General features: G+C 38.0%; 1 protein-coding gene across 1 annotated transcript in view; it reads left to right on the top strand.

Annotated features, from left to right (window-relative positions):
• LOC150099235 (protein FAM13A-like) overlaps window positions 1-21,185 on the top strand; it is a 267,122-nt gene that overhangs the window by 9,546 nt on the left and 236,391 nt on the right. The window contains exon 3 of the mRNA XM_090404288.1: window positions 5,630-5,839. Coding sequence (XP_090260414.1) covers window positions 5,630-5,839 — 210 coding nt within the window. The remainder of the gene's footprint in view (window positions 1-5,629; window positions 5,840-21,185) is intronic.

Raw genomic sequence — 21,185 nt, 5'->3', positions numbered from 1 at the left:
TTTAGATTTTTGCTCAATTATGATAATGTTCACAATCAGTCTTTGCCACCACCAATGATGATATAACTACAAATGGTTCCACTATTTGTTCTTTGAAATTATATTGAATCTTAGTGATTGAAGTTTTTACTAATTACTACATACATCAGACTACCACAAAGCAAAAATACAATCAACAAAAACACTAGTATTATCATCAAAAAAATCCCACTGTTTGAAATATTTAATATGCTAATACATACTAAAAAATCAGGGTAATGATACAGTAGAATGTGTTAACAAGGTGGCAGCAAAAAATACAAGTTTTCAATATACGTTATTAGAGTTTTGCTTTAAATTTATGGGAAGTCTAATCTAGATAGAACATATTGTCAAATCTAGATTAGTTTATGCTTGTCAAATGATTAGCTGATACATTATCATCTGAAGCCTGCCACAATTTAAGGACTACATTTTACACAGCATATTACAAGATTCTGTGGTATGTTGGCATCCCAGCAGCCAGAAATGTGACAGATAAGAGACAGAAGAGTGTATGTTTACTTAAAATGCAGAAAATGTGAAAAGCCCAGTGTTGTGGAGTTAGCATAATAGACTTATCTCAGAAATGAGAATGCTGACAGGGGGAGAGAGTGCTGAGTAGCATGATTTGAGGTTAGGAAGACTAGTATTGTGTGAATTAGGATATAAAATTAGGGACTGGTAGGTGTGAAAAATGGTGGTGTTGATTGGGAGGGTGAATGTCAAGCGAGAGTAGGTTACTGCTTGGAGAGAGAAAGAGATCACTGATAGAAGAAGTGGAACGTATAAGGAATGAGTGAAGCAAATGATAGGAGTGAGAGATGGATGAGTTATGCAAATGATAGAAAGGGAGAGAATAGGAGAAGCAGGGAATGGGAAGAAGGTAAAACAGTGCAGGAGCTAGGAATGGAGAAATGACAGGAAGGCAGGTAAGTAAGAGAGCAAAGAGAGAAGGTATTATCAGAGGAGGGGGGGGTGGGAGTGAGGAATGCAGGTGAGTAATGATGGAACAGAGTGGTAAGAAGCATAATGTATGGAGATTCGATGATTTATGTAGTGTAAAATAGAATTTCAGAGGAGAGTTTTGCCTGCAAGAACTATAAACAGTGTGACTGTAGCAATTAAGTAAAATGAAAGAGTGGATGAGATTATTGTGACAGTAGAAATGACTTGCAAGTGTAAATCGAACTAATATGCTATCCAGGTATAATAATATGGAGTTGAGGAGAACAGCACATCAGTAATGAATGGTACGATAGCAAGAATGTGTCAAAAGATAGGCTTCGATTATATGGATGTCCAGAGTGCATTTGAGTATTAGAAGAAAACTATGTGAGAGAAGGCTTGCATTTGAATGAGGAAGGACATAAGCATCTGAAGAGAATGTTGTTCTCCAGGCAAGTGAGTGTGCCATTGCAGAGAAACTACAGTTGTCAAGGTGGATGGTGGTAGAGATGGCCTCTTGTTGAAATAGTCCCTTGAAAGAAGGGGAACACATGGTGTAATGCAGAATCCAGTGGAGTCTGTAGGGAATAATGATAGATATAAAAACACTGACAATTCATTGATATTTTTTTATATGAATGCCAGGAGCATCCAGAATAATGGAGATGAATTGGCAGCACTGATAGCCTCAGCCTGCCCAAAGATATTGAGATCAGTGAAACATGATTGATGAAAGATGTCTATACTGACAGAAATAGAAGTAGCAGGTACAGCATTTTCGACAAGTTGATGATGTTTGGCAGTCGATAGATATTGAAACAATTTTGACATCTATCTCTAATCCAGAGTATTTTAGTAGTGAGGTGTGACACCTTTCCATATACTTGTATATAATTGAAATATGACTTCTGTGTTACTTCAACCTTGGTATCACTTCTAGATCTGGCTCCCACTGATGAGACCTCAATAAAGGTTGAAACTGGTCTGGGTAGTGGCCCTTCCCATAATGCATAGCATTATATATATATATAAGGATAAGTGCATTGCATTATGGGATATAAGGCAATTGATGTGAAGTCATTAGCCTCCATATACAAGTAGTGCAGTCGTGAAGTGACTTCACGCACAAACTTCGCTTACTTATAATTGGATAAAGGATGAAACTAAGAATATAATTCCTTGACATCTTTAATTTAGATTTTCATCAAGATAGAAAGGAGAAACATGATGGGTGGAGTATTGCTTATAAGTGAGTTGTGTCCTCTCAGAATGGAGGATTTGGAGGACAATGGCACTAATGGTTTTGAGCACATATAGTGTGAGGTGGACAGGATATTTAGTAGGATGTTGCTATGAGCCAGGGAGCATAGAGGATGAAGAGAAGATGTTTAGTCAGTTCAGCTTATGACTGCAAACATATTTATCATTATGGGAGATTTTAGTTATAGCAGTATAAACTGGGAAAAGGAAACTGCATATAGTATTAAGGGAATGGAATTTCTGGAACTCTTGAGGGATGGAAATCTTAGGCAACATATAGTAGAAGAAACACAAAGTTCAAGAGTTTCGGAATTCTTCATGGCATCAGAGGATCTGAATTAACCAAGATGGCATCCTGGCCTCCAGTTGGAGAGAGTAGTGTGTGATTTTGACTTGGATTTATACATATGCAGGAGTGTCAAGGAGAAAGGAATTTATATGAAATTATAAGGCAGATGATTATCATAATCTGAGAAATCAGCTTAGGACATTTCCATGAATGGAGGAATTGAAATAGTGAGATATCATCAGTGTATGAAAACTAGTGAAGAAAATTTATTAGCGGCAAGGTGTACACCTTAAGTGAAAAAAAGAACACAATTTGGTGTAAAGTGGATGACAAATGATATCAAAAGGGAACTTCAGGTGGAAAAAAAAAAAGGTAATGAAAGATATATAAGGAGAGGGATAGAGAGTAGATTATTATTATTCAGTCCTCCATGGACAAGAGACTCATTGTGGGAGATCCTTCCTAGAAACACAAAGTCGATCATACCACTCATTGACTATTCTTGCTCTCACTACTCTATCAGCCAGTGCATTCCACTGTTCCACTACCCTCCATGCAAAGAAACCACTCCTCACCCTCTTGCTCACAGCTTCCTTTTATACTTTCCAGGGATGGCCCCTTGTCATCAAGATGCATGAAGAATATAAGACTTAGGCCAGGAACATAACTAGTATAGTAACAAAGACCAAACTTGAATATGAGGAGAGATTGGCCCTGAGATTAAAGGACAATCCAAAGGAATTCTGTTTTGTTATGTGGTACCAGTAGGAGAAGGAATGATTGTGAAAGAATGATATTGTTAGATGAAGATGGGAGTATGGTGACTGGTGCAGAGGACATAATGAATTTTGTTTAATGATCACATTATTGGGATATTTCATCCTGGAGAACTAGGTTTTAGTACTAGAGGAATGGGTAGGGTTCAAGATTTAGAAGTGCAAGAGGAGAGTATGTTTTAAATATGGAGTACTCTGGATGTCAGTAATGCAATGGGACTAGTTAGGATTTTGCCATCTGCTTTGAGGGAATGTACTAAAGAATTATCAATTGGAGTGGGATTAGCTGTTTGATAGATATCAGAGAGTTTATGATGAAGTGGTATCAAAGAAGCAGTAGGTTACAAGTGGAGTTCTGCTGGGACTTGTATTGTTTAACTTTTATATCAATGACATTGTAAATATTCATTGTTTAAAGATGATGTGAAGTTGGGAAGGGTTATTAGTAATAGTGCAGATGGTGTAACCCTTCAGGAGAATATGAATAAGTTGGACAGATTGGCAAATGAATGGGATATCAGTTTAATGCAACTAAATGTAATGTCTTGAAGTCTTGGATCTACTAATATGAAGCAGAATACTCTGTTGGTGGAACTGTATTAGATGAAGTGAAGGAAACAGTCTATCAAGGGACCTAGGGGGGGTGATGATTGATAGAAACTTGAAGTTTAGGGGACATATTGCAAAAGTGGTGAAGATAGCCCACAGGATTGCTACAATACTGAGACGGATGCTGACCAGCACAGACAGAAGAAGAATTATGATTCCATTGTATTAAGCCCTCATCAGACAAAACCTGGACTACTGTGATCAGATTTTGTCACTGGGATTTGAAGAGGATAAATTAATCATGGAAAGAGTTCAGAGGCTGATAACAAATTATATCAGGGTTGTACAACGTTAGTTATGAGGATAGATTGAGGTAATTTGGACTGCAAAATTTGATAAATGAAAGAGAGGTGATATGAATGAGACATTTAAACTATTGAGAGGTAGTCAGAGGGTTGACACTGGGGAGTTCTTTCATATGATGGAATGAGGAGGAGTAAGGATATGGAGGTTGTGAAAAGAAGTCATGAGCAAGATTGTGAGAATTGGTTGATGAGTCTTGTGACTCCATAAAGGTTCTGAATAATAACAATAAGTTGAAAGATACCCTAGGTGTTGAAAAGATCATTAATTTTCAAGAAAATAAAAGTGAATTACTTGCTCATTATCTCCTGCTATAAGAACCAACCACTATGCAACAAACATTCAGAACACACGCAATTTACAGACAAAAAGTACTGTTGGTGATGGTGGGCAGTAGATGGCATTGATGGTGGTAGTAGTTTTGTAGTATGAGAATTAAGTAGTAGTGGAGAGGGTGACATGTATTTAGTGCTCTCCTGTGATGAGTCCTTGAACTCCCTGGAGCTGTCATGTAATAATATCACTCACATGCCAATTAAATAATGTTAATTACTCCTCTTTTGCTCTCAAAGTAAACCTCATTACATCTCATGACTTGTTTTCACCTTCCATCTTCTGATAATTTAATTCAAAACAGAAGCACACCAGTATTATGGCTGTTGATCATGTATAATATAAGTCCTTTCTTTTTTATTTTATATTTTATAGTTTCATATTCGTCTTTCTGTGCAGGGAAACTACACAGAAAGACAAATAGAAAAATATTTTATCATACATTTATTGGTACTTCACTTTCCACATTTTTGGTCTATTACTATATCAACCTCATGATTAAGTTCATTATTAAATAAAATAAAAAAAAACAACCTTCAATAAACAATTTGAAAGTTCAACAAATATGGTGATCTTCTTTCCCCTTAAGAATATTACAGAATTAAAGAATTAATTCTTTAATTTTAAGTCTTATGTTGGTTTTTTATTTTCTAAAAAGCCAAATGAAAGTAATTTTTAGAAATCTAAACTGTATTTTTGAATATATTTAATATTCAACTTCTGCTCAAAATCATGGCTAGATATCTAAAATGTTTTACTTGTTCTGTATGTTTGCCATTATTAAGAATGTAGTTGTTTTTTCTTCCCTATTTTTCCATAGATTGTTACATTAGTTATTTAACATCATTAACATGGCTTGAAGATTATGGTCTAATTTTAAGAGAATAATATCTATCATCATATTATTAATCTTCAATTTTGATATAGATTGAATGCATTATATTTGATCATAATATAAGGAACATTGTTTGGATAAGGACTGCTTGTACTCTGAGAAACTGGGTCATATGAACAGTAGTTTAGTTTTTCAAAATAACAATTGGGAGATAGTTGAGGGTTGTTTTTAAATGTTGAATTTTCCTTCTTCATGTAGGTTTATGTAAAGAAGGTCTCTTCTGTAATTCTGGAACAGCAACTTTGATTGAAGATATGAAGACCTCCTTTGATGAGTTAGGTGATGCATCCCTGGAAAATTTAGGAGATGTAATTTCAACGGGAGAATTACTTAAATCATTTCTCTTAGAACTTCCAGAGCCTCTTATTCCAATATCTCTACACTATACCTTTTTTACAGAATTGAAAGGTAATTATGATCAAAAGTCTTAAAGAGAATTTTATATTTTAAAGTTTTGATAAGGTTTGAACATCTTAGGCATCACTTTTAAAAACATACATTTGAAATCTTTATTTCAGCATTCTTCTTATTAACGAACTTTATCAAAATCTGTTATTATCATTAGACCTCTTCACCGTTACAAGATGCCTTTTATAAATAAAATAACCGTTACGCCCATATGACTTTTTTTGAGTAGTGATACAATCATCATTATAACATTTTCCATTTGAAATATTATTATTAAGAGAGATTTCCAGAGAGTCAGAGACTCATCGAGGGAGGCAACATACTACACACACCAGCTATCATACTTATTCTTGAATTCATTCACACTGCTTGCACTCACAACTTCCAATGCAATCCATTCCAATTACACACCACTATCTGAGAGAAAAATCTAGCCCTCACACCCTTGGCGGCCTTCATTCTCAGCTTCCAAGGATTCCCTCTCGTCCTTTCCCCACCCTTCATAAATTGAAAAATTCCATCAATTGAAATCCTATATGACCCTTTCAGAAGTTTGTAAGTCTCAATCATATCACCCCTCTTTCTCCTGTTTGCTAGTATCTGCAGTCTACAAATTCTGAATCTGTCTTCATAATCAGTATTCCACAATCCCGATATCATTTTTAACACTCTCCTTTGAACTCTCTCCAATATATCAGAATCAACATGTAAAGATAAGGTTATTTTGCCTCTTTACCAGACCTGTGCACAATAGTCCAAGTGAGATCTTATCAAGGCCTTGTAAAGAGGCAAAATAACCTTATCTTTACATGTGAACGTTCGTTTCAGCATTGCAGTTATCTTTTGAGTTGTATTTGCAATCTTTGCCACATGACCCCTGAACTTCAACTTCCTATCTATTAACACTCCAAGATCCCTAGCCTCATCAGTTTCTTCTAGCCTAATCCCACCAATATAATATGACACTGGATATTTAATCATGTCGAAGTGAATGACTTTACATTTACTGACATTGAACTGACACCCATTTTCCCATGCCCAAAATTCCAGCCTATTCAAATCATTCTGCAAAGACTGCATATCAGCAGCATTCCTGATTACCCTACCTATCTTTGCATCAGCAAATAACTGTATGTTGCTTGTCAAATCCTTCCCAATATCATTAATGTACAGATTGAATAACAGTGGACCAAGCACTGATCCTTGTGGTACACCAATTTTTTTTATTATTATTAATCTTTGTACTGGTTATGGGCAGTACTACCCTTACATCACGTCCAGATGTTTCATCCAGACTTGATATATAGGCCTAAGCCTTTACAAGTGTTTTGCCCTATGCCTGTTCTAGTTATTCGCTGGTGGCAACGGCATGCCACCAGTGTGCCCTGTAGGGCCCTTAAGGAAAGAACTTTCATATCCTTGAAAGTGGAGGACTTGAAAGTATTGTTAAAGGTAGCGAAAGAAAAGAGTGACAGAGTTAGAATGGTGAGTCTGTTACCGCGGTATGACAGAGAGGAGTTTAGGAGGAGGGCCATAATCGCAAATGACGTTATGCGGACGATGTGGTGTGGAATTCGTGGACGTGTGGAATGAGTTTGATGGGCGAAAGGACTTGTACAAGATGGATGGCCTGCATTTGAATGGACTTGGTGTGCGGAGACTGGAAAAAGTGTTGCTGAATGAAGTGAAAATGGATGTGCAGAACCAGGGAAACTAGAACTACCAAGGAGGGGGGGAGTGGATATCCAGACATCAGTGAGACAGTTGAGTGTAAAAATGTATATAATGTACCTGAGCCAGTACCAAAGACAAAAAATGGGAATGGGACATTTAGAATAACGCATCAAGATAGGGGTGGGACAAAGGGATCACTGCAATTCATGTATACTAATGCCAGGAGTATTAGGAACAAGAAGGAAGAATTTTTGGCCTTGATTGGCTCTTCCTGGCCACAGGTTATTGGTATTAGTGAAACATGGCTGACGGAAGATGATATAGTTAGTGGGATAGAATGTGTAGGTTATAGTATGTTTAGGAGGGACAGAGAGAATAAAATTGGGGGAGGGGTGTTATTGACGATAGCTGATGAACTGCAGCCAAGGAGAATTGAAGTATTGCAGGATAGTGAAAGGAGCTCATTTGAGGCTATTTGGTGTGAGATTGACACTGGCAGAATAAAATATACAGTTGGGTGCTGCTATAGACCAGGTGATGGAATAGATGGTGGAGATGGTATGCATAAACAAATTGATGAAATGAGTGGAAGGAGGGTAATTATTATGGGGGATTTCAACTATGGTAACATTGATTGGAAGGAGGAAAGGACACATGTGAGGAAGGAAATGGATTTTATTCAATTATTAAGGGATAACTATCTGAAACAGCATGTAATTGAAAATACTAGGGGTGTGAGAGTGCTTGACCTGGTAATTGCATCTCAAAATTTGACTGTAATGAATATGACCATGTTGCCACCTATTGGTGAGAGTGATCATAAGGTCTTGACCTGGGAGGTGGCTAAAGGTGTGGAATTTGTGATTAAGACAGGGTATATGTTGAATTACCGTGCTGGCAAGTATGACAAGCTTAGGAGATTGCTTGGATCAGTGCCATGGCATGTACAACTGCAAAGGCTGGACGTCGATAGAGCATGGGAAGTGGTCAAAGAGCATTTACAGGAGGTTATGGCTGATTGTATACCTAAGGTCCGAATAGTGAAACAAGTAGGGGTTAAGTGGATGAATAACACCATTAAGCTTGAGCTGCAAAAAAAGAAACAACTATGGAGGGAATTTAAAGAAGGGGGTGACCTCCAGGCACACGAACGGTATAAAGTGCAGGCTAGAAGGGTAACGAGTGTGGTAAAAACAGCAAAAGCCGATTAAAAGGAAACTAGCTATGCAAGCAAAAGAGAATCCCAAACAGTTCTTTCAATATTCTGTAAGCAAGAAAAAACTGTATATGGCAAAATGATTTTAAGGAATGACGATGGTAAAGAGTTCACTGAACCAGTCGATATAGTGGAGTTACTGAGCGAGCACTTTGCAAAAGTATATCATCCAGGTGGTGACGTTGAAAAAATGAAGGAACCATTAGTTTATATGGAATTGTGATGAATGAAGTGGAGGTGAATAGTCTATTACAGAACCTTAATGTGAATACATCTGTGGGACTGGATGGTATACCGGCACGGGTCTTGCATGAAGCGGCTAAGGAATTATCAGTGCCCTTGACCATGTTGTTTAATCTGAGTCTCGGGTCTGGCTTGGTCCCAAAGGCGTGGAAAGAGGGGAAAATAGTTTCACTGCATAAAGGAGGATCCAAGACTATGGTTGCAAATTACCGACCAATCAGCATATCAGGAGTCGTTGTCAAGGTCTTGGAGAAAGTAGTCAAGGGAAAAATACAGGAATGGATTGATGAAAATGAGATACTGTACAGAGGACAGCATGGCTTTGTGAAGGGTAGATCATGCCTGAGTAACTTGCTCAAGTTTTATAACAAGGTGACGGCTGAACTGGAGAAGGGAAATGGGTTTACAGTGATACTGCTGGACCTGGCAAAGGCGTTTGACAGGATACCACATGGAATTCTAATCCGTAAACTACAACATATGGGAATGGATATAAGGTTGGTGAGATGGATAGCTGGGTGGTTGATGGAGAGATATCAAAGAGTAGTTTATTCAGGAGTAGAGTCCAAAAGACGGCCTGTGACTAGTGGTGTGCCACAGGGTTCTGTTCTTGGACCACTGCTGTTTAATCTGTTCATTAACGATATAGGGAAGGGTCTAAGTGGGACAGTTCATTTGTTCGCTGATGATGCAAAGTTGGGTAGGGCGATAGTGAATGCAGAAGATGTCAAAGTCTTGCAAGATGACTTAGATAGATTGGAGTTCTGGACTAACGAGAATGGATGTCAATTTAATGTGACAAAATGTAAGGTTATGCATTTCGGAGTGAAAAGATTAGCAGCAGTATACCACATGGGTGGAACTGTACTCCAAGAGATTGATGAGGCCAGGGACTTGGGAGTGTTGGTGGATACGGAGATGAAGTTTAGGGGGCACATTGCGAAAGTAGCTAAATCAGCTCATCAACTCACTTGGTTGTTGAAAAATACCTTGACGAGCAGAGACAAGCAAGTTATTGTACCTCTGTACCGAGCCCTGATAAGACCTCATCTCGACTACTGTGCCCAGATTTGGTCACCTTGGTTCCTTCTTGATGGGGAGGAGGTGGAGAGGATCCAGAGGCGAGTGACTAAGATGATAGCAGGTCTATGGAATGAACCATATGAGAACAGGTTGAAGATTTGTGGGTTGCAGAAACTAGTTGATAGGCGGAAAAGGGGAGATATGATTGAGACATTTAATTTGCTAAAAGGATTCTATAGGATTAATTCAGAGGATATTTTTGAGATCAGGACTGGTGGTGGGAGAACTAGGGGGACACCCATGGAAGCTGGGCAAGAGCGTGGTTAGCAGGGGTGTTAGAGCTGGGTTCTTTTACTTTTAGAGTGGTAAATGAGTGGAATAAGCTGCCAGAGTCTGTTGTGGGTGCTATGAAAGTGAGCGAGTTCAAGGCAAGGTATGATAGATACTGTGAGAATGTTGAACAGTTGTGTGAACATGATGTTTAGGGCCTCCCTCGATGAGTCTAAGGACTCCCTGGAGTAGCCCGTGATAATGATAATCCTTCTGTGTAAGCCCAAGCTATTTTAAGTCCAAATATCTATCTCCGGTGGTGCTGGTAAACCTTGGGGTTGCCCCATATTCCTCCCATATCTTACTAACTAGATCATGGTTATTTTTATAATAATTTACTTTATTATTATGGCTATAGGCTAGTGGGTGCTCTGTTCCCACCATCTGGGCATTAACAACCCAAACGTCACCATCTCTTTTAATCACTAAGTCTGGCTTATGCAAACCTGCAGAGGTGCTATAATGTGGTTCCACCGCTGTCACCCAACCTTTGTTCTTAAAGCGGTTGTTCAGAATGGAGACCACAGTGTCACGCCTTCGCACGCAGACCCAATGGGTACGGAAGCAACACTGGGCTATACGAGACAGTGTCTCACTGTAGTGGCAACCAGCCCTACAGTTTGAGTCATCACTACTCCATCGAGCTGTGCAGGCTCTAATGGGTAGGGCATTGATCCTCGTCCTAATAAGGTCAATATACTCGAATCCAGGGAGGAGTCTAGTGCCATCCCTTACCCAATCATGCTGAGGAGGCACCAGATATGACTCTTTTAAAGAAGCACCATCTACAGAACAGTGCAGCAGAGTTGCCCACCTCTTGTGTTCTGTGGGTGCTGACTCAATTAAGGTACCCTGATAATGGGACCAGCCTTTAGCCCGCCTAAAGTCTTCTTGTATCAACAGGCTATAGAAAGCCTCTCTGCAGATAAGGGAAGAAGATAGTTCTAAATTCACGATTCTGGACAGCTGCAGGTGTGGGATCACCCATCTAAGTGATGGAACCCTGAGTCCACCATCCTTCACCCTCGCATGGAAATATGCAGTAGGGGTGTCAGGCAGCAGTTGGAGTCATGATCTCATGGCTGAATGGATAGCCCTGTCCATTCAGAACAGTATCGAGATATATGTCCTACCAAGCACCAACTTGTGCTTGCAGACTCAGATCCCCCGTATACCACTTTTTGATATCTGTCATTCAGCCATCCTCTTATCTATGCTAATATTGTATAACCCAAACCCATTTTCTCTAATTTATGCAGCAGTCTGCCATGCTGTATTCTGTCAAAAGCCTTAGCAAAATCCAAAAGTATCATGGTGTATCCATTCCCCTTGTCTAGTTTAATGGTAACGTTGTTATAGAACGTGAGCAAGTTGCTAAAACATCACCTTCCCTTAGTAAGCCCATGTTGTTCATTGCAAAGTAGAGATTCACTGTCAACCCATTTCTGAATGCGGGCCCTAACCAATTTTTCCAAAATCTTCATCACACCTGAGGTACTAATTGGTCGATAGTTGGATACATCGGTCTTTGCACCACCCTTGTGCAATGGAATTACCATACATTCCTTCCATTTGTGCTGAATCTTCCCTGTTCTGAGACTCATATTAAACATTCTAGTCAAAAGAATGGCCAGTTCAGCTGAATACTCTTTAGCACACGTGCTGATATTCCATATTCCACTGTGCTGATATTGCAGAATTGTTATTCAGTTTGTGCAACAGCTCTAATACCTCCGCCTCACACACCTGCATTTCTTCATCTAGTGAAGAGGCAACAGTGAGTTCACCAGGTTGATAGCTTTTAACGAAATGGGCACTCATTAACTGAACAACCTCTTCTTCTGCATCTGTAATCCTCATGCCATCTGGATGTAGAAGAGTTATTCTTTCATATTCATTCTTTCTTTTACTTGCAGCATATCGATAAAATTCTTGTGGGTTGTCTTTAGCACGCAGAGCCAGTTTCTTTTCATAATCAGACTTTGCTTTCCGTACAACATTTGTGACTATTCTAGCCTGCTGCTTATAACGTTCATAACGGACATCATCCTCATGCAAATGGTATTCCTTCCACATTGTCCTTTTCTTACGAATCTCTTGCTTAATAAGATTATACATCCATTTGACTCTTACTCTATTCATTCTTCGAACTTTCAGGACATATTCTGATATCGCATCATTTAAGTATTGTTTAAATCTTCCCATACACTATCGATATTCTTTCCATCCAGCAACCGATCCCATTCCACTGAACTCTGTATACTCCTCACTTGGTCATAATTTCCTGCTTTGTAGTTCAGCATGTAACCTTTTCTGAATGGAACATTCATAAACTTAGCCACTTTCCAAGTGAGTACCACATGATCACTGTCACCAACTAGAGGCAGAATAGTTAAGTGTTTAACTGAAACACCCTCTGACACAATCTAATCAAATCTAATACTCTTTGACTTTGAGTTCCTTCTGTCACATGCTGCTTGAGCAAGTTGTCCCTCAACAGCTCAATAAATGCATTTTCATTCTTCTCATGAGATTCTACTGCTACCCAATCAATATTTGGATAATTAGTCTCCTATTATGATTACTCTTTTTGCGCTCACCTTTTCTATTTGGCGATGCATTTCATCACCAGCAACCGATCCACCAGGTCTGTAACAACACTCCACTATGTAATTTGTCTAGTTAGATTCCACCTCGCACCAGATGGCTTCAAACTCACTGCCACATGAAATATTGTTAGTAGTATTACTACATTCATAGGTCTCGACGCTAACTGAATTTAAGTCATCCAATATCATTAGCAGCACGCTGCCCCCTTCTCTCCTATCCACTCTATCCTTCCTAAAAATACTGTACCCATGACACTCGATACCAGTTAGTAGGTCTTATTCTGATAACCAGGTCTCATTAATTCCTACAATCTGAGGTCTCAACATTGACTAACGCAACAAATTCTACCCCTTTGTTTCTGATACTCCTCCTAGCATTCGTGTACAGACATAATAATCTACTTGCATGTTCTTTTGTATACTCTTGTTTGCAGGCAGACTGCAAACAAGAAAATATGAAAATGTTAAGAGTATTACATTATAATACTCTTAACTCGAACCCGCAGCCAAAAGGCTGCTTGTTCAAATCCTGCCATGGGCATGGATGTTTGTGATTGTCTGTGAAAATACTAGTGGTGGTAATGGTGGTAGTTGCAGTTCGTTATAGTTGGTGGATTGAGTGGTGGAAATGAGAGTTTGTGCCCTCCCTTGATGAGTCCTCGGACTCCTTGGAGGTGCCATGTAATAATAACTGTTTCCTAATTAATATGAATGCTGCTTGCTGTCCAAAAGCTCTTATTAGCTTATATTTAGCCATGTGTTTTTGATGATCGAGCACTAATGTTCGATGGTTCTGATAATGCCTTCTGTTTAAATTTCAGAGTATGACATTGTCTTTTTACACTGAGTTTCTTACACTAAGTGCTTGTGCTTTAGCTGTATACAGCTTGATGTTTTTAGATTTAGAAATGAGGTTTAGACTTGAATACGGACTCTTAACTTTGACACAAACTAGTGATTCCTTGTTTGTGTCCAAACATCTCTCTTCTTGCTCTCCAATGTCAGTATCATTTGTTTGTAAAATCTAAAATCTACTCACTTAATAAATTCATCAGTTTGTTTTGTCTTATTATGGTGTTAAGAGCTAATGTGATTAAAAGAATCATAACCATCCTTAGTGTTACATCAGGAGAAACTCAAGTTTAGAGTCAATGAGAGAAGACATTGCTGAGCGAGCAAAAGATATGTGAGGAGTTAAGTAAGCTCGGTGTCAAAAAGTAATATGATGTGATGACATATTACCATGTTTTAAGGGACTGTTACAGGGGATTAGCATCAGCCTTGGTTTGTCTGTTCAACAAGGGTATTGCAACAGCACAAGTCTTAATGGAGTGGAAGGAAGGAGGTAAAATTGTTCCACTTCAAAAGGTGGTTATATTGTAAGGCTATGAATTATAGGCCCATCTGTATATCTAGAGTTATAGTTAAGGTATTGGAGAGGTTGGTGAGAGCTAGGATATAGAAGCTGGTTGATAATAAAATACTACTATTATAATAGAAATAATATTATAAAAACAAAATACTACTATTATAATAGTAGTATTTTGTGTGCTTGTTAGCATGGATTTGTTAAAGGGAGATCATTTTTCTTGCTTATGCACTATAACAAGGTAATGAATGTATTACACAAAAGAGAAATGCATATACAGTAGTATAGTTAGATTTTGCAATGGCTTTTGATAGATTTCCACAAGTTGGTAACTAAATTGGGGATACTAGATTAGTGAATTGGATATGTGACTGGGTGTCAGGAAGGTATGAGCAATTTGTGTATGGGAATTCAGTATCCCAGAAGAGGAAAGTCACTAGTGGTATGTCACAGGGATCTGTATTGGGGGCCATTGTTGTTTAACTTGTATGTTAATGATATTGGGATGAGTTTAACTGGAGATATACAACTTTGTAGATGATGCAAAACGGGAGAATAATGAAGAAGTAAGCAGATGTTGTGGCCTTGCAGCAGGACTTTAATAGATTGTATGAGTGAGCAAGAGAATGAGTGGAACTGTCAGTTCAAAGTATTAGGATCTGAAATTTGGCAAGCAGCAATGAGATGCAAAGTATAGAGTTAGTTGGGAAGTTTTGGAGGAGGTTGAGGAGATAAAAGACCTTGGAGTGGTGGTGGATAGGGGCTTGAAGTTCAGAGGTCACATTACACAAGTTATTAAGTCATCACATCAACTTATGCCAATGATTCAGAAGGGCTTTAACATGCAGAAATAAAGAGTTTATGCTTCTGTTGTATAAGGCTTTGATCAGTCCATATGTGGATTGATCAGTCCATATTGTGCACAGATTTGGTTTCCTGGTTTAGTATACGAATATGTGAATATATAGGAAGGGTCCAGAGAAGACTGACCAAGATGGTAACTGGGCTTTGGAATGTCAGATTCATGGAATGTAATTTGCAAAGCCTCTTGAATAGGAGAAGAAGGTGGGATATGATTGAGTATTTAAGTTGGTTGTTACTGGGTTAATGTATAAGAAGTTTTTATATGATGGGAGGGAGGTAGAACAAGGGGACAAATAAGGAGGGTGTGTAAAGATCAGGTTCTTTGCATGGAGTGGAATGATGAGTGGAATGTATTGCCTGACAGTGTGGTGAATGCCAATGACGGCTCGTAAGAATTTGTAGTGGTGGGACTGCAATGCTACCAGCCCAAACTGCACGTAAATCATGCATTACGCCCACTACATTATCTCCCCCCCCCCCAGTAACAGTTTGGTGCGGTCTGCATTGAATGCAGCTCCAGCATTGAGAATACTAGCCAGTACTGATACTACCCACTAGCCTTCACAGTACATTGACTATTGCAAAATATAACTATTGCTACAAAATGAATTATAAAATACTATCGAGCGGTGTTGTATTACAAACAAGAAAATAACAATTTTTAGATCCATTTTAATGACAACGACAAAGTTGGTCATGGTTGTGGATCTAAATAGCAGAGTAGGAAATGATTATCAGACATACAAAAATATTTTATGAAAATTTGGTGAAATGAGCAAAGAAAGCTAATAATAATGGCAAATACCTGTTAGATTTCTGCTCAGGACCTGGACTGGTTATTACTAATACAACATTCCAACATAAAAATGTACACATTCATATGGAGAGAAGAGGAAAGGAATAAGAAAAGTCTCATTAACTAGGTTATTGGATAGTGATGTTTTCTCACTAGTGCAGGACATCAGAGTGTACAGAGGATTTGAAATTGAAAGTGATCACCATTTAGTTCTTGAGCAGGATAAAATTGAATTTCATATGGAAAAGAACATGTAAGAAAGTTTTAAAGCAAATAAAAGTTAATCATCTGTCAGATATGAACTGATTTGAAGAAAAAATGAGAGTTTGAGAACGGGAACCAAACTGGAGATTCAGTGGCAAATCCTGAAGAAAACATTGATTCAGCCAGAGATGCATACGGTGAGGTTGTCTGCAAAGATAGAAAAATCAGAACTCCATGATGGACACAGGAAATTAAAGAGGCAGTGAAGGAAAAGAAGAAAGCATATCAAAAGTTCCTGGCAAATTAGTCAGCTTGTTCTCTTAGAGAATACAGAGACAAATGTAAGAAAGCTAAACACTGTGTAAAACTAGCTAAACAAAATTCATGGAAAGACTTTGGTAAGAACACAGAAAATAAATAACAGGAAGGTGTCAAGATATTCTCGAGGTTGTTGAAAAAGCTTAAAATGGATGAAAGAGTGCTAAAAAAATGGTAAAAGGAATTAGAGATGATAAAGGTGACATGAAAACTGGAGAAAAAGATATCCTTGATGTATGGAGTAATTACTTCATGTACTTGAAGGAAGTACAGGAAGATGATTTAATGTTAAATCTGGTGTCAGACAAATATATACATTATCCCCCTCTGTTATTCATTATCTATATGGATCACATTATGAAGGAAAGTGGTATTAAACCTGATATCAAAATTGGAGATGTTAATCTCAGCTCTTTACTTTATATAGATATGTTATGCTTTTAAATAAATCTAGTACAAGTCTGCAAGATTCCCTGACTAAATTTGATAACTGTTGTAATAAATTTGGTATGAAAATCGGCAATAGCAAGACGAAAACAATGAAAATAGGCAAAAGTATTGAAAATATCGACTGCATTGTGAATGGAGAACCTATAAAACAAGTAAAAAAAAAAACAAAAAAAAAACATTTCAGCTACTTAGGCATGATTTTTAGTGAAGATGGTAAATTAAATATGGAAATAGATAACAGAATCGACAAAGCTGGTATCGACAAAGGAAGTCAACTGAATAAATTTATATGGAATAAGAGAGAAATTAGTCAAAACACTAAATTAGCTGTATACAAGATGGCATTCAAACCAATTTTAACTTATGGTGAGAGCTGAGGTAGAAAGAAAACACTTGACCAAACTATGGACCACAGATACGAAAATCCAGAGAAAGATTGGGGGTGTGAACAGATGGCTTCAATGGCAATATCATATTAAAAATAATGATATTAGGAAAGAACTTGACATTGTCAGCATCCAGGAAGCGTTAGCAGAGCTAATCTCAGGTGGTATGGTTAAGGATTAACAGGGAAAGATTAGCAAAACAAGTGTTCTCTGTTCTCTTAAAAAGTGCCTTAGAAGACAGAACTATAAGATCTGATAATGTTGGAGTCTTGACAGGTAACTGATTGATTTGGAGGAAACTTGTAAGGAAATTAGTTTCAGTTTATTTAACAGCTTGTCATGTGGCAGGTGTATCAAAAGCTTTTGTAAAGTCTATGTGCATCTTCCTTGTCCAAGATATTTGTCACCTTGTTATAGTACATAGGTAAGTTGGTAAAACATTACCTCCCTTAACCCCCCAATTGGCCATGACGTCTATAGGCATTCAGCTATATCTGGATACAAAGCTCTAACACCCATTGAATAACATGGATAAGAAGTGCAATTTGGTGTCACTATTTCATCCATCGGCCGGTAGGGAGGTTAACAAATCCATTCTGACACCCACTGAGAATACTGCTGTTATCGACCCATTTTTGTATCTTAGTTCTTACCAATCTCCAGTACCTTAACCACAACTCCAGATATAGATTGGTCTATAATTTGCAGCCACAGCCTTACTCCATCTTTATGCAGTGGAGCAATTTTACCTTCTTTCCACTCTCTTGGAGCCTGTGCAGTTATAAGACTCTTATCACACATGCCAGTGCTACTTGTAAAAAAAAAAAAAAACTGTTTTTTGCTCACATCCCTTTCCCCTAACTCTCAGTAATACCCTGGTATTTGAACTCGATCAGATTTCCCTTCTTGACTTACTTTCATTTCCAACCTTTACTGGTACTTTTCTGCTCAAGACACTATTTCACATCTTTACAGCTGCTAACTTGATACAAATCCTAAATATGTGCCCAACCATGGAATATTATTACATGACACTTCCTCCAGGAAGTCCAAAGACTCATCGAGGGAGGGTACCTGCTCCATAGCTGTCTCCACCAACTCCATCTACCGCCCACCACCACTCGTATTGCACACACATTTTGCTTGTGAACCAAAATCCTGTCTAATATTGCTCTATGCTTTCCAGAAGACAGCCAGCCTAATTATTGATTCCTCTCTTAACAGATCCACATCAGTCCTTCTCCCATAGTCATTCAGTTTATGCCTTGTGCCTTTTCTTCAGATACTTTCATGGACAGTGCTCTGCTGAATTGTTCACTATCATTCCTCCACTTTCCTCCAGAATCACAAGAACAAAAGTTATTTCTAACCAATATTCATTTACAGTCCAGTGTGAAACTTATTTATCAAATCAACTACTTCTCTGTGTCCTCTTTAATTCCATCTGCTTCTGTTTTTTGCAACAGCGTCTCCCACCCTACCTTTCCCAAAGAATACAATCTTCAGCTGTTGAGGAAAAAAAATAACTAGATTCATTCTTTCTTCTTACCTTCTTGCCCACACTTGGCACTGATATGCTATACATCTTGTGACTTTTTGTGTGTGGAGCAAATAAAAAAAGACTTATAGGCATCCAGACCTTTCTTTCCAGCTGTCCTGCTCTGGACAGAAACCTGATTGCAACTACATCAACCATAGTCCACCTTCATCGCCTGAATCTCTTCACAATTCATTTTGCCACAAGTTTGGCACCTGTTCTTTTGTGCAATTCAGCATTGCTTGACAGAGAATGCCAAATTTAGAATCTCCTATTTTTGACCTCCCCTGCCTCTTAAAAGTTTACTTTTCCCATTTAGTAATATTTCATCTGCTGCATTTACAAGTGTCCAGACTCTGAAAACCACTCTGACCTCTTCACATTCCTATTTCTGAAGCTTGACCATCTGCATTCCAGCTGTCCAAATAATGAAGTCATCTTCCTAGGTGGTCTTAATGTCCACAACTCCAACTGGCTTCCCTTTTCTAACATCACCAATCAAGCTGAATGTGATGAAGCTTTTGCCATAAGCAGTGATCTAATGCAAATTGTACCTCTACATACCTGATAACTCTCTACTTTCCTAATACCTTTGATCTTTTTTAGCCAGTTCTTCCAGATAGAGGCCACCTCTTCTCTTGGCAACATTCAGATCATGTGTAATTTTGTGTAATTCTTGTGTAAGTTTCCACTCTCACAGAATGCCTTATCCCTCGACCACATTAATCTCTTGTCCTTTGGCATTACAAAAGATTGCCAAGTGGGATGACCTGTCGAACGATTACTCTTCCATGGTCTGACTATTGCTTTCAATTTTTGATCTAGGCATGTGCACCAAGCAAGGCACAGAAATTATCCTCATTGACATGAAGGCTTCCTTTCCCTATTTTACACAATATGTTCATCCATTTTCTAAGCCCTGGTTCAACAGAAGTAAGAAAGCAGTTGATGGGGGAAAAAAATCTCATTTTTAGGTAATCCACTATGAATATTAATTTACATTAACTTTATAAATAACCAGAGTTTAACTGATAGTTGTTTTTTTTATTAACACCAGATGTTTCTTCGACATAGTTCACTGTCTATTCTGGCTTCCAGCATCTTCAGGAAGTTATTTTACATAAACAAGAAAACACAAAAACAAGCGTTTTCCAATAGTCATTATTTCTACAAATCAAAATGATAGTTTAATCATGTCTATCATTAGGCATATTATGCACAGTCTCTACACTGTTGTGTAATCTCTGTATGTGATTGCTGGCACAGGAGAAGCCTTGAATGTTGCACATATTAATTAATGAATTTCAAATGTCATGAAGGATCAGTTCTTGATTTCTATTTAGTGTACCTTTTGCATGCATTACCTTGGAAAACACCTTGAGCCATCTGTCAAAGTAATTCTCTTCTAAGTACCACTAAGTATGTGACATTCTGTGAAGATGTGTGTTGTGAGTCTGCTTTCTTTTTTTCTTCCCTTTTGTTTTCAACATTGGTTACATGTTCTTTTTTACTGATTTCTAAAGTTCCTCCAGTTTGACCTCTGTATATACCTTCCACAAGAACACAGAATCTTGAATACTCCAGGATCTTTATAAACATCCTCAGCTTATGCTTGAAGCATACAATAAATGTAAAACAACCATCATCAACTTCATAAAGACCAATAGCAGAAAATTCACAATGTTTCCAAATGGAAACCATGCTTTCTGGCCCCTTGCAAAAGCCATCAGATGCAACTATTGCTCACCTACACTTCCATCTCTCTCTCTCTCTCTCTCGGTACAACTGCAAACACATCAAACCTGCTTTTCCTCGTACTCATTTATTCCATACTTCTGTCCTCTGGAACAGCCATATTTGTAATGTGTTTCCCAGCAAATACAATCTCCAGCTCTTCAAGAAAAATGTCAATAAATTTCTTCTTTCTCATTCCTTACCTGCATTCCATACTCTATACACGTCACTGTGCTATAGGTTCTTACAACATTCATGTGGGGAAAGGAAAAAAAATTTTATGCGAGTCCCACCCACAAAAGGTTAAACCTATAGTACATCCATACTACTAGTTCATTAAATAGTCCCAAAAATAATTCAGAAACTGTTTTAAAGACCACACTGGAAACTTTTTTTCAAGGCACTTCAGATCACTAAATAAGCAGAATTATGGTTTCACATTAAACATCCATACCACAGTGAAATTTGCCATACCCTCTTCAGTGGAGAATTAAGATGACTAACAGAATTGCATAAAATTTCCAAAAAGGGGAAAAAAAAAGTATATACACCTAAACCTCTTTTTACACGATAGATACGTTCCTAAAAATGAT

This window comes from Typopeltis vanoorti, chromosome 14, assembly GCF_054136105.1.
Source record: "Typopeltis vanoorti isolate ZY-2024b chromosome 14, IOZ_Tvanoo_1.0, whole genome shotgun sequence".
NCBI lineage: Eukaryota > Metazoa > Arthropoda > Arachnida > Uropygi > Thelyphonidae > Typopeltis > Typopeltis vanoorti.
The sequence above is the reverse complement of the archived record's forward strand: the minus strand, read 5'-3'. Positions and strand labels throughout refer to the sequence as shown.